The following is a 16986-nucleotide window of genomic DNA, read 5'->3' as shown; positions in this document are numbered from 1 at the left end:
CAAATGCAAAACCACAGTCACTGATTGGAAAAAATAAAATACTGAAAGAAACAAATGCTGCCTTCTTTAAACTCATTAGTTCTGCAACAGAACTAAAATGAAAAATTAAGCTCAAGACTCAGTTTAGATCAAAACTGAATTTCTTTAACAGCAGTGAGTCTTGTCAAAAATGTGTTTCTAGATAAAAGGAAAATTGCTAGAGTTCTGCCTAACATATTGTTTTGGTATTTCTTTCATTTTAATTAGAATGATGCCTGAATCAATTTTTGTCCAACAAAAATAATACAAACTAGACTCATATACAAAGATAAGAGATTTAAATCTATGTACACATCATCTTTTAAAATAACCATTTGCCATTTGTGAGTGGGAAAAGAAACGGCAATATTCAGTTTATATGTTCCTTTGGAGTCTATATCAATTTCAAGTTTTCTTTTATGATTCAGCTATTCTAAGAATACAAAATATTTTATTAAGAATTAATGTGTTATCCACACAAATGGCAAATATTGAAAATAGGAATATAAATAAGAAAATAATAAAAATAGTAAGTCTACTAATGCTGAAGAGGAAGGAAGACAGGAGGGGGAGGAGAGCATGTGAAAGGGAGAGAGATTTTAAACATCCGGTTTCTATTCTGGACCGTTTATAGAAACAGACAGACACAGCGAGCAGAAGCCAAATATATTCTCGGGCTCTGACAGGATTTGTTTCCTATCTTGTCATTATTTTTACTGTATTCTTCCTAATAAGATTTCTCCAGTGTTCTAGATTTCCAGACCAACAATACCAGTCTTACTGAGAGCTTAAAAATGAGAGTCTCTGAGGATTTGGACATATTCATGGAGTCTGGCTGTCTGTGAGCCTACTTGCTAGGGGTTTACAGGTTTTCCAGGAACTCTTCAGCACAAAGGCACACAATCATGTCAACATTCATTGCCCATCATATGGATCCTTCCTGAATTCCACTGAATGATTTTCTTAGGATCTAACATACAATCCCTGGCAGAGCAATAGATACCTGGTCTGTTGCAGAAAAGTAAAGATAGATGCATGATGCGCATTTCACTCCCGCTGGCACAAGGGCAATGGACTCACTCAACATGCCTCCTCTTTGTACGCTCTCTTTATGAGAGCAATTTCAAGTCATACTAATATCTCAAGCAAGTACCTATCTACCTCAACCCTTTAAATTTCAATGCCACTGAGAGAAAGTCACAGTGCCCACTAAACATGCAGCTAGCTTGTTTCTACATCAAAATAAAACACAATAGAGTTCCTCTAACTCCACAGATAATGAGGGAACTATTTTGAAAATTTGAATGATCTGTTTATGTCGACTATAAAAACATCCCTTTGCATCAAAATAAGTGTCCTTCTTTATTGCACACAGATTATTTTCTATAGAATTTAAATTGTACATGAAATTATAATTGTGTCTTGTTTAATGTAAATTGATTGTCTCAATTATTGGGAAAGCATTTGAATTTTAATGGACTACTTTGCTGGACATGTGCCAAGCAAATCATCAAAAAACTCTAATAGCTCTAACTGCGGAGGTACGCAGCCAAACATTTATATAAATCAGGAGGGACTGCTTGATTGCAAGAATTAATCCTAAAGTGGTCCAGAACAGTTAGTAAGCTATTCGCCATGAAGAGGAAATCAGCTGTTGACTTTCAGTGTTAGAAGATTCTGGATAGCGAGGCTGTAATTTGGTTTCCCTCTCTGAAAAAAAATGAGTAGAAAGGACTCATTTCCCGATTAGTAGAAAGGACTTTTATGGATATACTTTGTTTTTTTTTAATGTTTTTCCTTCTACAGATTAGGCTGTCTGTGAAAAATCAAGGCTTTGTCCAACAGAGAACCTAGCAATCCTGGGTCACTATGACACACTTGAACGTGAGCCTTGGACGTCCAAGAGAAGGCCGCCCCAGGAGGCCGGCCGTAGGTAGACACATCTCAGCAGTATGCCACACAGGCACTTCTTGACGTTTCTCCACTTACACACTTAGTGTCTATGAGGCCAGACACATACATTCCACACTTAAAATCATAGGCAGACCTCACCCAGTTTGCTACCTAGATAGCTGCAACATTTTCACAGTTAAATTATAACCAGTTGTGCTGGAGGTAGAGATACATATCTGCCCAAAACTGTCAGCTTTATAAGATCTTTTTCTTACACCCTCAGCCTTAAGAAGCACTGTTGCTAGGTATAAAAATCACCCCTGGGTATAATATGATGAACTTCTTACTACACAGCCAAAGTTATAGCTCAGTATCAGGCAAAGAGGAAGATGATGAAGAAGTAGCAGATAAGCAGCATTTGCAGGTTAGAGAACAACTCAGCATGACCTGCATGTTTGGCACCTCAATGCCCATCCACCCCCCTGGTCCCACATTTTCAGGGGATTGGTTAAGCTTCACTTAGCAGTCAGAGTCAGCAATGCATCAGCTACACGGATGTCACCTTTCTTTTAATGACATTTGCCGAGCATATATACATTAAAATTTGCATTAAAAGGAAATGAGTGATTCAAAAGACACTTTAATGCCGCTTTCCTGTATTTCTGCAAAATACTTTTAAAATATATGCTCTTTAAACTGCTGCATATTTTCCATAGGCAATAATGAGAAAATGGTTCTGCCCCTATTGACACAAACAGACACACATGGACATCCACACACATATCCACACAATTTCATATACTAGTAATTTTTAAAACCAATTAATCTACAGAAAACAAAAACCCAGAAAATATCACTATCATCAAGATACTATAAAACCGAATTTTCTCTCTAGTCTTACTAAATTTCCATCCCCAGCAGTCTGCATGTTATACATGGCAAAACAAACAAACAAACAAAAACACGCATGAAATTGCCCTCCTCAACCCAACTCATGAAATGTTGAACTAAACAAAGGAAAACACTTTAAAAAGGACTGAAGGCATTATATTCCTTATGTAATCACCTTAGAAGTTATTTTGTTCAAAATGATCAAAGAAATGTCAAAAACAACATGGGATCCCACAGTTAGGGTTCTATTGATTCTGGATGTTGATCTTTTGAGCAACATGACAGAACTAAAAGAGCACGAAAGGAATACTACCCACAGGGCTGCAAATGCATCCTCAACTCCAAGTGCCCAGCTGCTCAGAGCTGAAAACCCGGCAGCTCTTCTTTGAGTTGAGACGTCATGGCCCCTCCCAGGTCACGTGGAAAAGGTCTGCCTCGGAACAAAATTCCACTAAAGCAGCCTAAGACAGAGAGTTTTCTGGGAGAAAAGTGAGCTATGTTTGCAGTCCTAGCTATCAGGGCAGCTTATTTTGTTTTAAAGGAAGACCTGCTATGAATATTTTGTGTTTCTATTTTGTTTTATTTAATGATGATACACTATTAAGTCTGAATTGCAAAATAAATTCCAAGAGCTTATTACTTGACAAAGGTATACACTGTTTCCTATGTGACTAGCAGACACTAAGCTCACTTCAATCTCAGAATAACCCTAGGCAATGGGAACTATCTTCCCTCCTTTTACACCTGAGGAGACAGAATCACCAAGAAGAGAGGAGACTTGCCTAACATCCACAGCCTGTTCCTTGGTGGGGCTGGGCTTAGAATCCAGGCAAGAAGCTCCAGAAACTGCATGTTTTTAACCACTATTAGGTACCACATGCTCTATTAGTAATTTAAGAATCTTCTTAAAAGCTCATTTAGTCTTGCCATAAGCTGGGGAGATTTCTAAAGCACATGAGCCTGAAAGCCACTAGTGGAGACGTTGACTCTTAGATGCCACACTGTCACTCATGACTTAGAATGGGAAAATCTGCTGGAGCGCTTTTGTGACCTGGGACTCCGGAGACCTGGAGCCCAGGGCCGGCTCAGGTGCTGGCTTCTCGGGGAAACTTGGAGAGGTACTGAAGCACACTGATGGAATCATGGGCTCCAGCATTAGATAACCTTGCATTTTTAGACTAGAAATGCAACATATTAGTGAAGTGTCTGTGGATACGTCACATAATCTCTTGGAGACTCAGTTTCCCCCTCTAAAAAAATAGGAGATGAGGATTATCTCAATGAGATGGATGAGATGGTTGGATGGCATCATTGACTCAGTAGACGTGAGTTTGAGCAAACTCTGGGAGATAGTGAAGAACAGGGAACCCTGGTATACTCCAGTCCATGGGGTTGCAAAGAGTCGGATATGAGTTAGTGACTGAACAACAACATTATCTTAATAGAATTGATCCAATACTTCAATTACTCAATGCCTCTCTGCTGCAGATTCTTTTATTACAAAAATGTAGTGCTGTGTTAGAGATCACAGTCCCATCTACCTAACAAATACTGTGATTCCATAATACTATGATTACAAGACAGTTGACTGGGCTTCCCAGGTAGCACCGTGGTAAAGAATCTGCCTTCCAAGGCAGGAGACACAAGAGATGTGAGTTCAATCCCTGGGGCAGGAAGATCCCCTAGAGGAGGAAATGGCAACCCACTCCAATATTCTTGCCTGGAAAATTCCATGGACAGAGGAGCCTGGTGGGCTACAGTCCATGGGCTCGCAAAAAGCTGGGCACAAAGAGCACACATCCCCAGGCACGACAGTTGACTATACTAATACTGTACTATATTTATATAGTGCTTATGATTTCCAAATATTTTCACATCTATGTTCTGATTAGATCCCCATTACTAATCTGCATAGTATTCAATCCTCATTTTATGGGTGAAGAAATTGAAGCTGAGAGAATTTATTTGGCTTGGCCATGATCATACATTGTCAGGTGACATGGTTGGCCCACAAACTCTGAGCTTTTGCTCCTTATCCAGGGTTCTTTTCCTTATAATTTGCTGGGTTTCCACAGAAGACATGAGGCCTGCTTGCAATAATCTTATGGCACAAATGGGGAAAGTAAAAGAACATAAAGAAATAGAAATGAATACTAATTGCTCCAAGATCCTGGAGAGGATGGAGCAGCTGTCTCTGGTTTGTGTGTCCGTTAGCATGTACTGAGGGGCCTCTTACACATCCAGTGGCAATGTGATGCCCAGGCTTGCTTGGAGAGCAGAAGCCAAGGTAGAGTTTCCATGAGGAGAATGAAGCAAAGGAAATGAGAGACATTTAACGAAGACATGGTTGCAAGAATGCTCATAACCAGTGAATGGTAACTGATGGCTCTGGAAGGGAATAGAAGTGAAGCAGTTGAAATGATTGGAGATGCACATAATGAAGGTTTTCTCAAGGGCTGGCCTTGAGGTTCACATTATTTAATGTTATTAATATTCTCCATGACAGATATATCAGATTTGCTCAGGGCCATCCTTTCCTGGGCTCAATCCCTTGCTACTGCTATTGAGTTATTTGAGTTCATGGAACCCTCTTGGTTCTGCCACCCGAGGCTCACTGCATATAACTCAAGTCTCAGGTTCCTCCTGCCACTTGAGAGTCCAGTGACATGCCAACTTCTAGAATTTAGGATTTGACTTCTGAAGCAACAGCTAAAAGGACTGATAAATGTAATATGAAGTACAGGGGAATTATCTCTCATGATGAAAATTCTGGACCCATGGGAGACATGAGATGGAAGTGGGGCAGATAAATTCCCTCTCCTTTCCTTCCTTCAGTGAGCTATTTGGAGGAACAGTTTCTCTGTACAGCCTGCCCAGAAACAGCCTGTGTGGCTGTGACTCTGTGGCTTATTATAAGGCAGTTGCCGGTATAGTAACATCGCCTTACACGATTTTGCATTCTTCCATGCCTCACCTTCCTTCCTTTCCCTCACTCTCACTGTCCTAGGTTTCAACTAAAATATACATTAGCATTTAATCCTTGCTCAAGTTCTGGGACAGCAGAAGTGAAGGGATTGGCGAAGTCATAGTTGAAATTACCCAGTTAATTAAAACATCTAAAAACAGGTATGAAAAGATATAATAAGTCATGGACATGTAAGTAGTCTGATAGTGTAAGAAAAATGACTGGTGAAAAAGTCAATAAACTCAGAAATCAGAAACAAACTAAAGATGGGAAATGATAAGCAGAAAGCTATGAAGGGGCCCTTCTAGCTCACCAAGTAGGAGATAAATACCACGATGTTTAAAAGGTTAACATCACAGAAATGCCAACCCCCAGTCTCCTACGTGCTTAAAATCCTTTAACAGCTCCTTCTCACAGTGCTCAGCATAAGTTTCAAACATTTTTACATGACTCAAGAGAAAGACCCTTCCAGGTCTAATTTCTGAGAGTCTTACTTTCTCTAAATATGTTGTTGTTTAGTCGCTAAGTCATGTCTGACTCTTTGTGACCTCATGGACTGTAGCCCACCAAACTCCTCTGTTCTTGGGATTTTCTGGGCAAGTATACTGGAGTGGGTTGCCATTTCCTCTTCCAGGAGATCTTCCTGACCCAGGGACTGAGCCTGTGTCTCCTGCTTTGGCAGGTGGATTCTCTACCACTAAGATACCAGGGAAGCCCTCTTAATATGCAGAAAGCGACACACACAAAAATGTTACTCTCACCCTAACAACGAGAGAAAAAAGTCAGATAGTCAACAAAGCCATATTTATTCTCAAGCCAGTCAGAGAGCTGAGGTTGGACAATAAGTAGGTGAATTAAATTCCAAAAAGCAGTGTGTCTCTCTGAGGACGGGCAGAAACACTTGAATTGTTTTACCTTTGACAGAGCGTGGGGAAGAGAAACAGCCACTATAAAAGGAGGGAAGGTGAAAGCAGGCAACATTTTAACCAATTTTTAAGAGGGTGGTCATCTAGTGTGATTGTCTAGAACTCCTGGGAGCCCCAGACACAAGAGGACAAGAAGAGTTCACACTCATTCTTTAGCACTTTTCCAGAGGCTTCCTTCCACTGGATGCTCACGAGAAAGACTGGGAGCAGGAGAGGAGACATGTACCCCTACCAGGCTGCTGCTGCTAAGTCACTTTAGTCGTGTCTGACTCTGTGCAACCCCATAGACAGCAGCCCACCAGGCTCCCCTGACCCTGGGATTCTCCAGGCAGGAACACTGGAGTGGGTTGCCATTTCCTTCTCCAATGAATGAAAGGGAAAAGGGAAAGTGAAGTCGCTCAATTGTGTCTGACCCTCAGCGACCCCATGGACTGCAGTCTTCCAGGCTCCTCCGTCCATGGGATTTTCCAGGCAAGAGTACTGGAGTGGGGTGCCATTGCCTTCGATACAGCCTTGACATACTCCTTTTCCTATTTGGAACCAGTCTGTTGTTCCATGTCTAGTTCTAACTGTTGCTTCCTGACCTGCATACAGGTTTCTCAAAAGGCAGGTCAGGTGGTCTGGTATGCCCATCTCTTTCAGAATTTTCCACAAGAGAAGACCCTACACATGGACATCACCATGTGTAGGTCAACAGTGAAATCAGATTGATTATATTCTTTGTAGCCAAAGATGGAGAAGCTCTATACAGTCAGCAAAAACAAGACTGGGAGCTGACTGTGGCGTGAATCATGAACTCCTTATTGCCAAATTCAGACTGAAATTGAAGAAAGTGGAGAAAACCACTAGACCATTCAGGTATGATACAGTTGAAGTGAGAAATAGATTTAAGGGACTAGATCTGATAGAGTGCTTGATGAACTATGGATGGAGGCTCGAGACAGGAATCAAGACCATCCCCAAGACAAAGAAATGCCAAAAAGCTAAATGGCTGTCTGAGGAGGCCTTACAAATAGCTGTGAAGAGAAGGGAAGCGAAAAGCAAAGGAGAAAAGGAAAGATATACCCATTTGAACGCAGAGTTCCAAAGAATAGCAAGGAGAGATAGGAAAGCCTTCCTTAGTGATCAATGCAAGGAAATAGAAACAATAGAATGGGAAAGAGTAGAGATCTCTTCAAGATTAGAAATACCAAGGGAACATTTCATGCAAAGATGGGCTCAATAAAGGACAGAAATGGTATGGACCTAACAGAAGCAGAAGATATTAAGAAGAGGTGGCAAGAATACACAGAAGAACTGTACAAAAAAGATCTTCACAACCAAGATAATCACGATGTTGTGATCACTCACCTAGAGCCAGATATCCTGGAATGTGAAGTCAAGTGGGCCTTAACAAAGCTAGTGGAGGTGATAGAATTCCTGTTGAGCTATTTCAAATCCTGAAAGATAATGCTGTGAAAGTGCTGCACTCAATATGCCAGCAAATTTGGAAAACTCAGCAGTGGCCACAGGACTGGAAAAGGTCAGTTTTCTTTCCAATTCCAAAGAAAAGCAATGCCAAAGAATGCTCAAACTACCACACAATTGCACTCATCTCACACACTAGTAAAGTAATGCTTAAAATTTTCCAAGCCAGGCTTCAGCAATACGTGAACCGTGAACTTCCAGATGTTCAAGCTGGTTTTAGAAAAGGCAGAGGAACCAGAGATCAAATTGCCAACATCTGCTGGATCATGGAAAAAGCAAGAGAGTTCTAGAAAAACATCTATTTCTGCTTTATTGACTATGCCAAAGCCTTTGTATGCTCAGTGCTTAATAAATGTTAATAAAATCAGGGTATATTAATAAGCTAGAAAATACAAAATATAGCACAAACCAAGCAATCTAGTTTAAGTTTTCACATTGAACATGCAAAGTTCAAAATTACTGGAAGTTTAAAAAGCAATACAACAAATGGGATCACAGAAATGAAAAATGAATCATATTTAACTTGAAAGCATAAATCACAATTTAAATCATAAGAGTTAGGATAACAAAAATGCTAATCAAAAGTCCTCAATCTACCTAAAAGATAAAACCAAAATGATAAATCTGGCTTTAAAGAAGGAATTGACTCAGAAAGGCTTACATGGGATATATGGAAGACATTTTTAGGGATCTTAAGCATGGAGATACATTCTTTTTTTCTAAACAAACACACACATACATTCATATGCTCACAAACACTTGGAATATCATAGGCATATCACAAGTATGGTCTGAAATGTTGTTCTATAAATCAGCTGTTGAAAACTCAGAAGGCATTTATCCTTAGAAATAACATCATGTAAACACGGTATTTTGTTTTACAGACTGCTTTCACAATAGCCTATTTAACCCATAATGTAAATAAACTACCTTCTAGAACTTTTGCCTCTCAAGTTTCTGTTGGATGTCCAAAATCTAGAACAGAACCTGGTGTATATGTTAAGGAGTTGGTAAGTATGCTGAATGAAGGATGCTGAATGATTAATAGTGGGAAACATTTGTTGTGGACACAGACACTGTTCTAAAGAGTTTTCAGGGGTTGTTTTAGGCCATTATCACAGCCTTATAAGGTAGCATTTTTCAGATAATGAAAGTGATAAAGTGAGGAAATAAGAAAGATTAAATTTATGATTTAAGGAATTTGCTTTTGACCTCACATCTAGGAAGAAAGCCTTCTTCTAGGATGCATGCTCTTAACCACTGTACATACTGTGAAAATTAGTAAATAGAAATCTTATTTAAAATGGAGTTGGGAGGCCAGTAGTGGGAACTCTCAAGCCCTACCACTCCAAGTCAGGCCCAAACCCAAGAGGAAAAGACATACTTTGTATCTCCAACAGGTAGAAGGTTACTACTTTAACCCAGCAAGAGAAAGAAAGAAAGAAAAAAAGACTCCTTGCCAGGCAACAACCTGGCCCTTTAGAGACTGTCACAACTCAGCCAATGAAAAGCCACTACTTCAAATTCCCACTCTCCTCCAATGAACTCTTTGTTTAATAACAGCTCCACCAACTCCTTTTCTAGAAAATAACATTCTTCTCCTTTGTTATTTGGACTTGCCTGTGGTGTGCTACAGATTACATGTCCTGAATTGTATATCCTTGCTGTTCTCAAATTAACCTATTTTGCTAGTAAAATAACTGGCTGTTTTATTGTTTTAGGTCAACAATACGGTCTCTCTACTTTCAGTTTTAGGTCTTAAAAAGCAGAGGACTAGAACCAGAATGTAGTTAAACAAATGGAAGTTCCATAAGGGCAGGATGTCTTCAGGACAAGCAGATTTATCCAAGCACATCAGTGCTATATAATAAGCACTCAATAAATATTTGACAACCCACTCCAGTGTTCCTGCCGGGAGAATCCCATGGACAGAGGAGCCTGGCGGGTTATAGTCCAAAGGGTTGCAAAGAGTGAGACATGAACGAGCATGCATGCACACAGAAATAAGTGAAAGAGTATTTTCCCCTTCCTTGGATCTTGGGCCTATTCTAAGAATCATGAATTATACCAAAAAGCCTGACATTTCCCTCCTTCTCTTTTGTTGGGTATATTTCTCATTTAATTTTCTCCCAGGTGATCAGTTATGATACTGTCTGCTTTGTTCTAGCTATAGCAACTGCACAGCCTGCTTTATATAATTTATTCACCCTTAGATCAAAATCTAACTCCTATAGCTAGAACTTCCTCTGTTACTGGGAGGAAAGCATCTGATTTCAGGTCTTACCAATAAAATGTAACTGAAAATGCCTTCCAGTCCTCTTAGGGATTTGCCAATAACGCATAGAATAATTGGATTTTAAAGAAATTGGTTGCTGACCCCAATTGACATAAATTTTGTACAATCTGGGGGGGTGGGGAAGGGTCACTCTTTCTAAGCTGTTTCTGGTTTGTGTAGCTTCCTTTTTCCCTCTACACAATACTCTCAGATTGTTTGTCTTTAGACCCCTTAGGGGAAGCAGGCTACCTAATCCACAGTCTAGCAAAATGAAAGCTAGTGATAACAAAGAAGCATTTCAAACAGAGTTGAAATGAGCTTCTTTCCTAGCAACATATGGACTACATTCCAGTGATTACAATTTGATATTATAAAATAATGGCATATAAATCTAAAATAACATATCAATTATGCTAATTTACTTTAAAAACTATGTTGTCAGTTATTTAAACACATAGATTCCCAAGCAGTTCATCACCAAAGGAGCACTTCTCTAAAGAAAACTGGTGGCGGTGACGGACAGATAGGAAGTGGGGATTATACATACATTTGCTTTAGCAAAAGAGATGACGGATGATTCACTTCTGAATTACAACTCATACAGGACGTGAAGCATATTTCTTGAGAAAATAATACACTGCTGTTGCAAATATGAAGTATTGCATTATAAGAGGTTAGCAAACAACTCACAACAAGTGAGACCAATGATCGTGAAACTAAATTGAGATTATCTTCTAGCTAAAATTAAGAAGAGCAGTATTGGAAGAGCAGGATGACGTCAGTGAAACACTGGTAACGCAGTATGAACTAAATGTCCTTCCCCCAGATCACGGGAAGTCAAACTACTGGTGCTTGTGCAGCATCACAGGAGCTCCGCGAGGCGTGGAGGCCCGTGAAATATGCATTGGCATTCTCAGTAAGCTGTTTTGACTTCTAAAACCCACCCTGCAGTACTTCTAAAACATTCACTTAATAGATTTTGACACTGTCCACAAGAACTGCAGAAATGACCTATAATTTTCGGTCAGTTTTTCTGACCATCACTACCCAGGGAACTTTAGTGTATATTTTGATTACTCTTCTTAATGAGGAAAGATCAAGTCAAGAAATTACCTCGGGAATGGGGAAAGTTTGATCACTATACACCCCAGATTTAATATCAAAAAACTTTTGGTTTATGCAAAACCAAGAAAACAGGAGATCAAAACAAATAAATGAAAACAACCCTCCAGGCAACCAACTCCTGCTCAGGCTGCCAAGGGTGGCTGTCCCCCAGAACATCCCTCCTTTCTGCTTCTGGGGTTTCAGGAGGCACAGAGCAGCCACAAGTCACCTCCCCCAGATGGCAGGTGGCGTCACGGCTGCCCTGGACTCTGGCCTCATACAGCCTCGACCAGCTCAAATAGAGGGGGAGCTTGCAACTATGGGGAAGAGGCAGAGGTGAAGACCCTTTTTATTTTTCTATCTCCTGGCCAACTACAGTGACTTGGTACAAAATAGTTGACTAATAAGTACACAACAAACAAATTCTGGCCTCAGCTTACTTTACCAGCACCATATCCATAAACCTGCACTCAACAGTTCACATGCTCTTTTCAACCACACATACAGCAGTGTAGGAAGTAACTCTTTCCTGTCCAAAATTAATTCCTGATCAATGCTTGATGTCCCAACCTTCCTCTACACTCAGGACACCTACATTGCCTCTGTGTCTGTTTTAGTATCTCCAGATTTATTTTGATTCTAAAAATCCCCTTCACAGAAGTATATAGTTTTATGAAACCCATAGAAATTTTAAAATTATTTCATTATTTTACATAATACAATTAAGAGGGGAATTTTAAGTAAAAACATTTTATTTGAAATAAATATATATTTGCTTTCCTGGTAGCTCAGTAGTAAAGAATCTGCCTGCCAATGCAGAAGATGTGGGTTTGATCCTGAGGTCAGGATGATCCCCTGGGGAATGAAATGGCAATCTTCTCCGGTGTTCTTACCTGGGAAATTCCATGTACACAGGAGCCTGGCGGGCTAAGCCCATGGGGTCGCAAAAGAGTTGGACACAACTTATTGACTAAACAACAGTAACAACTACCTCTGATTAAGACATCTAATTTTCTTAGGCTATTACATGCTTTACCTTACAAACATACAAAACCTAATTTCTAGAAGAGAAGTTTTGAAATTTCTGCATATTACTTTACTAACTTCCACCTTAAAGGTAGATAGTTTTCCTACAGTATTCTATATTAAACATACTTCTGTGTCTTTAGAGAATAGTAAACAGGGAACGTGCTCTCCTCTCTGTGTATAATAAGAACCACCTAAATTGAGAAAACATAAATATATAAAGTATTAGATTTTGAGCATGCTCCTTGAGTACCACAGTAACCATGAATTCTATTTCTTCCAGAGCGATTCCCATTCTGTTTTTGAACCAAACACATTCACCATGTGGCCCATCAGTTGATGATACAGTATTTATTACCTTTGCTTCATTATCTCATGTAGTCTCCCATGCTGGACACACTGCTCCTCTAATTCATCATTTCTTCTCTGTAACTTTTCCAGTTTGTCATATGTATACCTCTTTTCTTGACTGAGCTGAGCTATTTCAGATCTAAAGAGATGTAAACAGAAATAACAGATGTTAAAGGTTTTTATTACCAGAGCATGTTTTTATTGTATAACCTCATCATTTCCTTCAACTCTACACTTAAACATGTGTCAATAATATTACTTTACATAAAATAAAATATTGCAGAAATTATGAAATGCCTAGTAGATGGATATACACACTGCAGAAACTCAAGTGGTAGCACATAAAAGAATAACAACTTGCTCTAATAGAGAGATTTTTCAAGGAACAAGGCAAAATGATAATCAAATCCCATTTTTAAAAAGACTACTATTAAGTTACCAAATGTTTACCGAGTATCTATTACAGGCAAGCTATCATGCTGTTACAGGAACAACCCCAGGCCTAATTTCTATGAAAAAGAGTTGTTTCTTTTAATTGATGTAACTAATGGCACAAGATTAAAATAATATAGTTTTTAAAAATGGTGGTTCTCTGCTCCCTGATCTTATATCTAGATTGTCAATGTAATTACTATTTCAGTTGTAGTTAATCAGTTTTATGTTACAACAACTACATAAATATTGGTCCTTGTTATCTAAGGAGTATACTACGATTATACATGTGTACATTTATATGGGGCTTCCTAAGTGGCATGAGTGGTAAAGAAACTGCCTGCCAATGCAGGAGACACAAAAGACATGAGTGCGATCTCTGGGTGGGGAAGACTTCCTGGAGAAGGAAATGGCAACCCACTCCAGTATTCTTACCTGGAAAATTCCATGGACAAAGGTGCCTAATGGGCTATAGTCTATGGGATCGCAAAGAGTTGAACACGATTGAGCACACATGTATATATATACATACTTTCCCTAAATGAATGGGCTTTAGTGTGGAGTGATTGAGTGGTGAGCCATCTTTTCTGATGGGAGATTCCCAATAGTATCAGTATCTGTAATTCTTTCCCCTGTGGCCATTCTGTTTCTCAAAGGAAGGATTCTCCAGTTTTCTGCTTGTTGTGTACAACACTAACCATCAGTGGTCTAGGAGCTGATTGGAAATAGAGGGGTGGTGTTCTCACCTTTCAGAATACAAGCATGCTTGTATGTACTCAGTCACTCAGTTTTGTCATTGCTTTGAGACCACATGGACTGTGGGCCCCCCAGGCTCCTCTGTCCATGGGATTCTCCAGGTAAGAATACTGGAGTGGGTTGCCATTTCCTACTCCAGGGGATCGTCCCCACTCAGAGATCAAACCCAAGTCTCCTTCAGAATGTAGACTTTCAATTAATTCCTCTATTCTAACTTCAGTACAGCTATTTAAACCAGTGCTTGCTGGTTTAATCTCTTCAGAGAGGAAGCCCATAGTCTTCTGGGTGGAGGAGTGATGGTCCCCTGGCTGCATAGGGTAGGGGGCAGAACTGTCAACTTTGGTTTCAATCCTATGTTCCACTCCTGCCTTCTAAGGTTTTCTGGGATCCTCAGAGCAGATCAGCTTGCCTCATATACAAGCAACCTTGTCTGCAGACATTTAAGGTTCCTCTTCCTCCATTTGCTAACAATTTTCTTTCATTCTTCACCAACTTCATTTGGGATTACAGATATCTACTTTGATGATGGTTGATGTCTGTCAGGAAATATGCTACCTCTTCTGTGTCTTGGGTGGCTATTTCAAGTCCCAAAATTTGAAGATAAGAAAGACATCTATTCAAGAAAAATTATATCCTTGCCCTTGCTTTAATTAAACATTACTTCTCGCTCCACCGTTTTCCTCATACTGCACTGCCTCATAGGTTAGAACTGAAAGCTTAAAACTTTTGCATATTAAAATACGAGTAGTTGACAACTAGTTTGTTTCTTGAAGTTTAAATATAGAGTTGGCCAAAAGGCTCATTTGGAAAAACCCATACAAACTTTTTGGCCAACCCATAAGACACTTGATGTAAAATTACTTCCCTCCAAAGAAAGAATTCCTCCATTAGGAGCAATAGCCTTTTTAATTTTTTTTTTTCCCCTGGAAAAGACTGGGATTTCCTAAGGGAGTTTACTTCAAGGACCAAACTGCTTCACATGGCAAAAAGCAATTTCTCACTTTAGTTCAACTCATTCCTCATTTTGTTTTTACTTTGGTTCAAGTTTCATCGCAAAGGAAGCTTGTTCTGATTAATACGTGCAGTTCTCAATATGTCAGCATATTTTTTGAAACCTCTAGCTTTTATGCATACATTAACTTATAATTTATTCCCATGAACTGTGCTCTCTGCCTCATCCTTCTTGCTAGATTACGCATGAGGGCAAGGATTATCTCATTTTCAAGCTCAGATGAGGAACTCAATCTACATTTACTTTTTCTAATAACAATTTACTTATATGTGAAATGTCTAAATAAGTAAATAATCACTTGTCTCTCTTTTCAAAATCACATACAATATAAAAGAGTTTAGGAGCAGTTATATAAAGCTGTTAATTTAGTATTCTTCCAAGGTTAGCATTTTCTATCACAATATGCACTAAAATTCCTAAAGGACCAAAAATACCCTTAAACCAGATTAGAAAAAAATGCAGAAGAATGTCTATCTATTCTCAGGTACTTCCCCAGAAAGAAAAAAAAAAAACAGTCACTAAAAGAAAAATCAGGAAGGAAGCATAGATTTTACAGTATAAAAATATAAAGCTTTTATGCACAAATAACATGTTTTCATGAGAATGCTCCTTGTAACACTGTTTCTAGATCCAACCTTGTTCTGCAACCTAATATAATAAAACTTAACCCAGAAATGTATCAACAGATGATTAGTTACATTACATGAAAAAAGAACTATCAAGATGCTATTCTGATAATATGGCTATCTAAGAGTACTGGAGTGGGTTGCCATTTCCTTCTCCAGGGGATATTCCCAACCCAGGGATCAAATCTGGGTCTCCCGCATTGCGGGCAGACGTTTTACCGTTTGAGCCACCAGGGAATCATATATATTGACCTAAAACATGACATATTGGTAAAAAAGGGAAATATTAAAAATCAGCATAAAGTAATTCTATCTTGTAAAATAAAAAATAATATCTCTTGGTGTTCAGATTAGAAATTTATTTTTTCCCTTTTATTTTCTGAATTTTTACAATGAACATGTATTTATAGACAAAAAATAAAGTCACTTTGATTCTGAAAAGGTTCATAAGAAACAAAAAGAAGTGGGGACAAATTTTTCAAAGTTAAAAAAAAAGGGGGATGTAAAAAATGAGATGAATGAATATTAGAAGCATTATATAATAAATCACTATTCCCCACCTTCATCAAAATTCCAATTAAAAAAGTACAAGGGATATGAAAAATATTCACAGAATAAACATAAATGGTCTATAAACATTGAGAAAATATTCAATTTCCCTATTATTCAAAGAAATGCCTAATAAAAGCAGATAAATTTGGCTTTAATAAAAGTCAAACATTTGTTATATGCCTATACTAGACCAGGGTGTGGAATTCATCCTTCCATTATGATCTCAATTAATCCTACAAGGTAACTGTTTATTCCCTTTTCTCTGTGGGGTAAATATGAAATTTAATGATTTGCCTAAGGTCACCCAAATGGTTATTAGCCAAGCCCAGATACAAACACTATTTGGCAACTCTAAAGGGGTTGCCCCACCCACTGTGCCACACTGCCTCTCACTTCTTTTTATAAAAATCTCTCACTTCTTTTTGTCACATACTGGTATGCACATACATATACTGAGCAGAATTTAGTGCAGTACTTAAGCAAAGTCATACACATTAACAGCCATAAAAGGGTGCATAGTATTGGACCAGCAATCCTCCTTTCAGACATCTCAACTAAAAAGATCATGAAAAAATTCAGATTTAGGTATAAAATTATTATTAGATTATTCATTACATTTAAAAATAGTTTAAAATTTTGATGAATTACTATGCACACAAATAATTCAGTTAAAACTATGTTTCCACAGTATT

General features: G+C 38.7%; 1 protein-coding gene across 18 annotated transcripts in view; it reads right to left on the bottom strand.

Moving 5' to 3' along the window:
• SDCCAG8 (SHH signaling and ciliogenesis regulator SDCCAG8) overlaps window positions 1–16986 on the bottom strand; it is a 243518-nt gene that overhangs the window by 54363 nt on the left and 172169 nt on the right. For 17 of the 18 annotated variants that reach the window (XM_044943060.2, XM_025287254.3, XM_044943061.2 and 14 more), the window contains one exon: window positions 12924–13055. In XM_044943060.2, coding sequence (XP_044798995.2) covers window positions 12924–13055 — 132 coding nt within the window. Of the gene's footprint in view, window positions 1–12321; window positions 12467–12923; window positions 13056–16986 lie in introns of those variants that run through there. The other variant, XM_045165739.1, reaches the window with a different exon arrangement.

Source organism: Bubalus bubalis, chromosome 5 (assembly GCF_019923935.1).
Source record: "Bubalus bubalis isolate 160015118507 breed Murrah chromosome 5, NDDB_SH_1, whole genome shotgun sequence".
In the NCBI taxonomy this organism is placed as follows: domain Eukaryota; kingdom Metazoa; phylum Chordata; class Mammalia; order Artiodactyla; family Bovidae; genus Bubalus; species Bubalus bubalis.
This window is presented reverse-complemented; position numbering and strand designations above follow the sequence as displayed.